The sequence below is a fragment of the Neolamprologus brichardi genome, chromosome 15, assembly GCF_056152115.1.
Source record: "Neolamprologus brichardi isolate AB-2024 chromosome 15, ASM5615211v1, whole genome shotgun sequence".
Lineage (NCBI taxonomy): Eukaryota > Metazoa > Chordata > Actinopteri > Cichliformes > Cichlidae > Neolamprologus > Neolamprologus brichardi.
Genome location: NC_142118.1, coordinates 16,602,400 through 16,612,145, shown reverse-complemented (window position 1 = coordinate 16,612,145; position 9,746 = coordinate 16,602,400). Strand labels below are relative to the sequence as shown.

The window sequence follows — 9,746 nt, the reverse complement described above, 5'->3', positions numbered from 1 at the left end:
AATGACGTCACTTCAAAAAAACTTTATTGTACAAACCAGAAACGCCACTCGCTCGTTTTTGCACAAAATGAAACTCATTGAAATTTTAAATCGAACTAGAAGGCAGAGTAAGTATTTTCCTTGAAGGTTTCCCACGTCAGTACATTTTTTTAATTTTGAAAAAGACAAAAGAATATTATAAAATAAATCCTTTTTCCGTTTAGCAATGCAGTTTTGAAAACTAATCAATGTTTAATAAAGATTTTTAAAAAAGAAAAAAAATACGAGGTCAAATTAACGCTGCAGGAGCATGTTTAAAAACTCGTTTAGCCACTTTAACTTGGTGAGCAAGATCTTTTTACTTTTATTGTTACTTTGGCATTCACTATTCCAAAACGGTATTTTCAAAATTTTAATGAGCTTAGCCAGTTAAAACAATAAAAACAAAAACAAAAAAACTGTGGTCTTATTTCTGCTGCGGTTTAACAGGACATCATCCCAGTATCATTTGTAATCTGGAGACAAAAAACAAACAATAAAATTGCATTTTCAATTTATTTAAAAGATGATTAAAAGAATCACTTGTTTTTACATTTTACATTACACAGTCAAATGTCAAAGGAAGAGGCAAAACGAAAAAACAAGAAAAACAAGCACTAATAACTTAAGACTGTTGCAGATTCAAGTTCCTTCTTCCGCAGAACTCAAGATGCAAAACATCAACAACATCCACAAGTGCATCTGCATTCCATGAAAGAGAGTGGTGTAGTGAGAGACAAAGACCTTGGCACTTCATAGAGCGAAATTACACCCAGTCTCATGGAGGTCCACTAAACATGCCCCTCAAAAAAGACAATCCACTTCAATGTGAAGCAGTCATTTGCTGTCCAGGAAGGCTCTCTTCGCCCTCCCTTCAGAGTTTCCAGCTCAAACGTGAGGGAAGTGTTTGAATTGTCAAGTTCAGTCCCAGTTAAGAGGTTTGAGTTTGAAGTAGCAAAAGTAACTGTTCTATTTCTCTTGCACCATTATCAGTTCGAAACATAGTCATGATTGACTGTAGTGGTCACATCCCAAGAGTGCTACATTGACAACTGTCAGGGCAGCTGCGACAGATAAGCCTCAATGCCCTGCAACACAAAGCAGAGATAGCACATGAAAAGTCGTCAGAGCTAGTAAATGCAGATAAACTGGATCCCTCAACACTTTAAATTAATTTAATGCTGATTTGACATTTCAGCTGCTACAAACATGTAAAAATTAGTGAATGCATTTCCTTTTAAAAGATTTAATAAAACAAATCTTTTGTGGTTTCATTTTCTTCTCCTCCCACTATAAAACAGGATGTGAAGACTGAAAAAAGGTCAACCACAAAAGCTTATGGTGGATCTGTGTCTATTCTTTTTAGGATGGGAGTGGTTGGCTGAATCCACCCAAGATCAACAGAAGGTGAAATAACAGCAGGAGCACCTGTGGAGCCTGAAAACAGTTCTGCAACAGAAATATCAGTGTGACAAAACACTCATTTCTAAAAACGTTAATGCAGCTCTATTATATATTTTTTATTTACTTTTAACAAGAAATCAATGTGGTGCTTTAGTATAAACGATCCATACAAAACAGTAGCGGTCTTCACTCTGACCTATAACACGATGAAGAAAAAAAAAAAAAAAAAAAATCCCTTATGAGGGATGGAACAGTCGTAATGTTTCTCACCTTTGCCAGCTCTCCCGTAGTTCCTGGAACCAAACATAATCGGGTTCCTTCCTTCCACAAGTCCTTTAGCCGCTGCTTCATGACTTCCATGTTCCTACAATAAACACACCAACATTACTGATGGCGATGACTGATAATGATAAATAACCTTAATTAGCTATAGTTATTATTCATTCATCACATGACTGTAATTATTTGATTATTTATTTATTATTTTCTCACATTCTGTATATTTGCATTATACCTATATTGGTATTACATTCATGTCCCATATTGATGATATCTGATTTCTGGTTAGAGGTTAACTGCATTTGGTGCCTTGAACTTCAACTTGTAAAATGACAATAAAGTTTAATCTAATCTAATCTGATTTAATTACTGATCCAATACATTGAAAGTGCAAAAGAGATGCAATCTCGGCACAGTCTTTGTGGAAATGTTCAAGGATACCATTAGGGCTGTGCGACCAAAATCTCATATCCCCATATAAGTCAATCTTTTTGCTTCTCATCCGTAAATACTCTGCATACTCTTTCACGTGATTCAGTTTATTTTGAAAACTCAACAGGATCTTGAGCTTTATTATGAAAGGTTTATGTGGAAAATAATAAAAGCGGACACACGATGGTTTTACCGTCGTTGTTGCTAACGACAACGCATAAAAGCAGGCACTCATCCGTCCATAGTGTGGTTATATTAAATATAAGAGAAAGAGAGAACTTTAAGAAATTAATATAGCCACTACAGTGACCATCAAAACGATGAAAAAATATTGCCGTAAACAGTTTATTTTGCAACACCACAAAACAAACGATAGCGTAAAATGAAACGATAGATGTTTTTAATATCGTCATCCGATATATATCGTTATATCAAACAGCCCTAGATACCATCATCTTTTTGTTTTTAAACTGCCTATGATCCAACATAAGGGCGTGCCTGCCTGGATGACAAATGTTTAGAAAATGAAAGCAAGCAACAGGATGTTTCCTGTGACAGCACAGGCAACTAGCATGCCTGAATTCAGCAGATTATATTCATAACACCAACACAAAAGTGAATAGCTAAAAACATTTACTGGATTTCAAATATGCATCTTAAAAATTTAATATCTGTTAGTTTTATCCCCATGCATTCTTTTTTTCTTTAAATTGATCCAGCTTTCCAAGATTTATTTAGAATGACTCATGAGACAGTGAAAACTAGAAAAATAATAAGATTTTAAACATCTACATTGAAACTCTGGAGGTTGCATTAGGTTTATTAAAGCATACAGGGCTCACCTGTCTTCTGCACAACTGTCCTGCAGTCTTTTTTCAGTTCTAGAAAGTTCTGGCCACCATTTCCTGATGACGGATTGAACCCAGTGTAAACCCACAGTTATCTGTCTGTCAGAAAAAAAAAAAACAGTTAGTTGAATCCAAAATGTTATTACATATGAGAGTTAAAGGTCAAAAGAATTTCTCAACTCCTTCAAGAGGCTTTAGCTGCTCTCTCCTCTGCTCATTATCTATTTATCAGACAAGCTTAAGCTTCCCAGAGGAGAACACAATCATCTTTAGGTTTATAAACGACAAATCTAACTGCTTTAAACTCAGCACACCTTCATATAATGATCAAGAAGAAAAAAAAAGATTAATATTATTAGAATGAATTGCTACTTACTCTTCATATTTACTGGTAAGGATCATTTTGACTTGGGGCATGAGGTCAACACAGCAGCCAAGTGACAAACATGGTGCTTCTGTTTGAAGGCTGATGAGAGAGGAGATAACACAAGTTCAAATGAGGTGATCGTCAACAATCAGGCATGAAGAAGAAAAATAAAAAAAATGGCCAACATGTCCACCGCAGAACAACAGAAAAATCTAACAAGCTGTCAGAGCTGCACGATGTTTGGTTTTCACTAGGCCACCATGCTTCAACAGCTCCATATAGGTATCATGGTGCGACTATGCATGCTTGTATACTGCAATTTCAGAATTGTGACTAAAACATGACTATTTCCTGCTTTACAAATTATTGTTACAGACTGTACAATCTTTGTATATTAACAGCTGACTGGACGAATGTGCAGCACGGTCACTGGAGGTAAAGCTGAAACACTCAAAAGCTAAAATGTAAATAAACAAACAAACAAAAAATAACATTACTTACTTGTTTGTTAAGACAGGTAAGCAGTCAAGCAGCACACCTGTGTCTTGAATTCTGGAAAACCACAAACATGTGACGTGAAGATGACAAATTGTGAGTAATTACACAATAAACACAACCATCAACCAACAGTAGCCACAAGTGTTTTACCTTATTAGGTAGGCCACTAATTCACTTGCACTTTTTCGCCATAGTGTTAGGGCTACTTTAAGTCGAAGACTTCTTCCAAAAAGAACCTGGGTCATAGCTTCATGGTCCTTTGATAGCTATGTATAGACAAACAATGAAAAAAAAAAGGAACTCAGTGTTTTCAGTGTTGCAGTTTTCAATCAACAAGCCTTCATATTTCATATGAAATAAAAACAATCAGTTGCTCGAGCTCTGTGTCTCACCTCAGCAAAATCACCGTACTTGGAGCTGGCCCCCGCCATCTTGGAGGCCTCTGCAGAGTTCACCGGAAATCCACAGCCCCGGACATCATCGGAGCAGGTCAGCTCATTTTCCTTGTTGGCCATGCCGGGGTCACATAAACGGCCTACATCTGATGATCTGCGGTGCAGCTTTACGCCCACCTCCGCCAATGCACAACTCTTTCTTTTGCAAGATGTCGCCCGCTTCACTTTTCCTGGACTGTGTACTCTGTAATGCACCTGAAATCTGCCAAATGGAGAAGTTGAGATTGGCCAGATGCAAAGCAGTCACAGGTTAAAAAAAACATAAATACAAATTAAAGCCACTATGATAACGGTTAATGGTAAATGAAAGGTGCTTTAATGGTTCAGTGACTGGTTGTACATCCACACTAACATGTTTTTGTGTTGACATTTGTTAATTTTAAGACCCCTAAACATCAAGACTTTGTTTCTGCCCCCCCAGTCAACATCATTTCCCAGACACCTATGTTTGCTTCTTTATCAGTCATAATTATGAAGCCTATAATATCACAGCCACTCTCACATACGTTCTATGATTTCGTGCTTTTCATGTGTATCTTTTCCATGGCGTCATACAGTGACGGCTCCCAGTAGCCCTCTAATATGTTGCTGTATTTGCTTTGCGACAGCTCCCTATTGTCATTGATCCAAGCAAACAAAAAAAAATTTTTGGTCCTACTATTTGCTTTTGCTTTTCCTTCTTCAATATATTTTCAAAAAAATAACTAACCCACTGCTTCTTAATTACACCAGTACACAGACGCAGTATGGGTGAGTGGTTAAGGTAATGTGTTTACAGGGGGTTTAGTACAAAAGGAAATTTTTACTTTCATATTGAAACAGCTTAAAAGCAAAAAACATATTAGTGTGGATGCAAGGATGATCTGTGGGAAACAGGCAGTGAGTGATCATAATTTGATGAACCCCCTCAGATGTGGATAAGAGACTCACCTGTCTTTATCTAATTCTTCCTTATTAATAATATCCACCTAAAACAAAAGGATAGGGGATGAGGCCACTACTGCTACAATGCCACTGAACTGTACTTCACAGTCACCAGGATTTAAAAGACACATGGGCAGCTGTTTACACAATCAGTCACTAGTATTTCCCATTATATCCTTATACCTGCTTCATATTCTTCTCAGCAGAACTAGGCACGCTGGGTCGCAGAAAGCCATTGGAGTTTTTGTGGTTGACCTTCAGGACTTCTCGTTGCCAAACATGCTTACCAGCTGCCATAATAAGGAACACTGCTGGAGAAACAAATTGGAAAATAATTAAGAGTCGAGATTAAGGAGCCAAAAGCCAGGACTATGTTGTGGCACAACTATGAATAGGCCAGCTAAATGCCAAGAGCATACGCTCCCAGATGTAACAGTTTGACTCAAATTAGCTCAGTGAAACAAGATAAACTAAACCAAAATGCTCAATTTTAGCTGCAAAGGCGTTAGCTCCCGTTAGCTCGTATGGCTGAACGTCACAAAAACATAATATGCTGTAAAAGTTAGTTTGCTGCTTTGCAAGTGTCAAAATAAACGATGACAAAAGAGGTGTAAAGTTGCATTTCGTGACGCCTCCTATTAAAATAAATGTCCATAATCTCATTGTAATGTCTAGGTTAGCTTTAACTATTAGCATTTATCTCAACTCACAAGACAACACGGGAGACGTAGAAAGCAACAAGCTGGGCCGCTAGTGCAAGCTAGCTAGCTGGTTAGCCTTGTGAACGTATGTCTTCGTTAAAGATAAAGTTGTCACTTTTAACATGTACGCCCCGGAGTTGAATACCAACCGATTCATTTTGTGAGGTGTTACGATCGCTCCTCAGATGTGTAAAATCCAAAACGTGAAAAACTGGTTAAACACTAAAGCAACTCCCTCTGTGCACGATCGCAAGCGTTTCACAGTTTTACCATTCAAATGAATACACCGCCGGTGCGTGAGGATTGTGGGATTGATTTTGGCAAAGAAAAGCTGCAGTTTTAGCGACGACTGCCGGACATTACAACACAAATTTGTGCTGTGGCGCCACCTGGTGTCAAATAGTGTGATACAAGAATGCAGTCTTGCAGAAGCTGAAATCTTACACCACTAACTGTGAAGTACATATACTTCTTTTTAAATTATTTCCATCCTTAATGAGGATAAATTTAGAAAAAAAAAATCAATGTAAATTATAAAAAGAGCTTATAATTAGTATACTGTTGTTGGGTTTACGTTACATTTTAACCATCACATTGGAAAGGGAAAAAAACCTGGATAAATGTGGCATTTTTCCATCTTTACTCAAACCTAAAATCTAAAAATACTTAACTTGACATCCCCAGACCTGTGTAGAAAGGCTGGAACCACTCATGACATTAAGAAAAATATATTTTCTTGAAAAACTGGAGAAATTAGCAATTTCATTTCAAGTTTCACACTTTGTAAAAAGCGTTCAGGCTCCCACAAACAAATGTGAATCAACACAAGCACTGCTTTAGTTTAGTAAAAGTAAATGCATACATACTGTAAAAACTATATCAGTCTCTAAGACTGTAATTTTCCTTAAAAGTATGCCAAAAGTGTAACTTCCAACATGGCAGCCAGGATGATGGCCCAAAGCCCAGTTGAAATAACACAATTGGTATCTCCTCATTGTATGGACTACGTGTGTGCTATATTTAGTGAAAGGTGGGTTATAACCATTCTACTATATGTTTAAGCCATGGTTCTATCTGCAAGCCAAAGCTTAACTTTATTTATACAGTACACATTTTCCTTATGAACCAAGTTTTATTTGCGACTATGCACTCAATCATTTTCCACTCCATTGATTAAAAACAGATGACTTTTCTGAGGTGTTTTGATGGCCATGATTAGAAGTGTATTACTGGAACATCCTGACCTTGCTTTCTGTCATTTATGAGAAATGCAGTTGAACCTGTTATCTATTTTTGCATAGTTGCAAATTGTTGCAAATTGTTGCAACTGTGCAACAATTTGTTTTTCTGCAGATGTCTACATTATACATTGTGATTAGCAAGCCAAAGTAAAAGAAAAAAAGTGGCTATAAAAACAGGAAGAAGAGAGGAGAGAAGGATGAGTATACACCACTTTAGATTATATGACTGTTGTCACTGACTTTGCTGATGAAGTTCTGATTGCTGAGCAGTTTGTCTTTGTGTTTTGTTAAAGGATTGGGACACTATCACCATTTATATGTTAAAAATATGCATTCATACTGTAGTCCATTTGTTATATATCTAAAAGCTGGTCCACTGGAAATTGTGATTGAATTCTATAACTGAAAGTGCTTGTTTGTTATGATGAACTCGTCCAGTCAGTCTGTTTGGACCTGTGGTTAAAGGGCTTCTCTCATTTGTTCCATGGTTACAGACATTACATTTGCCTTTATGTTATTTCGCAAGGCTCAGTCTGTTAACCATAACTTAACCTTACACTTCTTGTTAGTTTTAGTTGCTGTTGATGTAAGGTTGCTTCTAGTTAGTTCCCTTTTGTGTTCCTTTGTGTCCCAGTCTCATCTGTGTTCATCCTTCGACTTTCTGTGCTCCCTGGTCCTTCTGCGTCCCTCCCCCATGTCAAGTTAATCGTGATTACCCGTTCTGTTGTGTCTTCCTGTTTTATTTTGCTAACTGTAGTTCTGTGTCTTGTGTTTTGTTTACTTCCCCTCCCTCCTTATGTCTGTAGTTTCCAGCCACTCTGTCCTGTCTCTGTTTCCCTCTGTTCATTGTTACCGTGCCCCGTCTGTTTGTGCATTACACAATTGATTTCATGTTCTGTCCCTTGAGAACTACAATTGGGTCTGCCACACAGCCATCACATGACAAATAGGTGCTGCACACAGGCTGTTCTCACAGTATGCCTCATTTTAGGCTGAGCGAACGCTTGGTTATTCTGTTATTTTAATCATTTTAAAAACAGGGAAAGTTTCCTGGCACATGCCGGCTACACTGAAACTCAATGAAAATGCCAAGAAATACAAAACAATTTGAAGTGATTGAAGAATTTATGTCTTGATGGAGAGGTAATTTTCTTGGAATTGTACTGTCTACGTAGGCTCTGAATGGTCATTGAAAAGGTGAATGAAAATAAAAAACAATGCAAATAACTCACTATGGCTGGTGCTGTCAGCCACTCAGGCACCACTCAACTCCTCTTGCAGTGGCACTGGAAACAACATGCTCCACAATTACAAGGAAAAGGTGTAAAAGACTGGAAAATCTCTAGAAGGTATAATAGGTTTGTGAAATGTGTAGAATGCATGCCAGCGCACACTGAAAAACCTGCAATGGTCCAAGAGTCTGCTAAACCATCTTTTGCCCAGACAGCCACAAAAATTAAAATGCCTGGTGGCTGTAATGGTTGATCATGTCTAGGAATCAGCTGCATGTACCAACCCAAACATACCAAATCTCGGAAATGTTTTGGTTTGTTTTCATTTTTGAGAGAAACCGAAATGAATGTTCTGTTAATGGACATGAACAGCCTCCAAATAAAATGTTCCCGTTGCCTGACACAGGCTTTAAGTAACTTTAGGCAAATCTCTGGTAGATTTCTTATACACTTGTAGTCTAAAAGATTCAAATCCTCTTTAGGTGTCCAACAAAAGCTGTCAATATTCAAAACAATAGTGCTTTTACAGCCATGAGAAAAGAGACTAAGAATTGGATCAGATGTGTTGTTTTGACAGTTTTCAGACTGAATGCTAGCTTAAAGCGTTGGCTGAATGTAGCATGTGTGCTGCTTTATGCTGACTCTTGTTTGTCTTCTTTTCAACAACCCTGCAAACCTTTGTGGCCACACATGGCCTCTGACTTTTGCCCGAGGCAAAAGTAAATTGCACAGTAACAAGTCTGAGCTTTAAAACGGAAGGATTTGCATTTGGTGGATTTGCATTAAATCTTCGGAAACTTTTAGGGTCTTACTGGCAGGGAGAAAAGCTCCTTCAAGTATCGACCCATTGTCTTTTCACATTTGATTATTATCAAATAAGTATCAACGTAGGCAAAAGCTGGAGATAATTCTCTACTTTGCAGTGAATATGTAGCTGTTTGTGCTATTGCATCCACGCCATATAAATTACACAATGGTGGTGCTGTAACATAAGAGCAGGGCAGTCTTGTGAGCAGATGTTAGCTATTAAAGAGAGCATTGTCTCAGTATGAAACCAATTATCATGCAGATGTTTTAGCTTAAAGACAAGGCTGATTTGATTATTGTAACCGAGCATCACCAGTAATGCAATTTAAGCCTTAACAAGTTAGGGAGGCATTCTTTCTTTGATTATTTGAGCGAATAAAATGTTATGTAGAAGCAAAAACAATAAAATTTGCAGACTAATGTTCATATTCAGAACATTAGTCATACACCAACATCCATTTGAAACCAATTATTAATACATTAATCCACATTTCTCAAAAAAAAAACAAAACCCTGAACTAAATTATTTACAGCAGCTTC

At 37.4% G+C, this 9,746-nt stretch overlaps 1 protein-coding gene across 2 annotated transcripts; it reads right to left on the bottom strand.

The window, feature by feature from the left end:
- Window positions 1–520: 520 nt before the first annotated feature.
- Window positions 521–6,235, bottom strand: katnbl1 (katanin p80 subunit B-like 1). Of its 2 annotated transcripts, none has more exons than XM_006792680.2 (10): window positions 6,076–6,235; window positions 5,409–5,536; window positions 5,232–5,269; window positions 4,239–4,503; window positions 3,997–4,112; window positions 3,850–3,900; window positions 3,358–3,447; window positions 2,976–3,080; window positions 1,693–1,786; window positions 521–1,106 (listed from the first exon to the last, which is right to left on the bottom strand). In XM_006792680.2, exons 2-10 carry the CDS (start codon window positions 5,520–5,522, stop codon window positions 1,074–1,076), a joined length of 906 nt encoding a protein of 301 aa, XP_006792743.2. In that variant the 5' UTR covers window positions 5,523–5,536; window positions 6,076–6,235; the 3' UTR covers window positions 521–1,073. The 2 variants fall into 2 exon arrangements, with proteins under 2 accessions (XP_006792743.2, XP_035764377.2); XM_035908484.2 differs by having other exon boundaries at window positions 5,409–5,533.
- Window positions 6,236–9,746: the final 3,511 nt, after the last annotated feature.

Coding starts and splice junctions, on each gene's coding strand:
- katnbl1 (XM_006792680.2), bottom strand. CDS start 5,522: ATGGCAGCTGGTAAGCATGTTTGGCAACGAGAAGTCCTGAAGGTCAAC. Junction 4,504..5,231: donor GAAGAATTAGATAAAGACAG/GTGAGTCTCTTA, acceptor TCCATTTGGCAG/ATTTCAGGTGCATTACAGAG. Junction 3,081..3,357: donor CTTACCAGTAAATATGAAGA/GTAAGTAGCAAT, acceptor TTTTTCTGACAG/ACAGATAACTGTGGGTTTAC.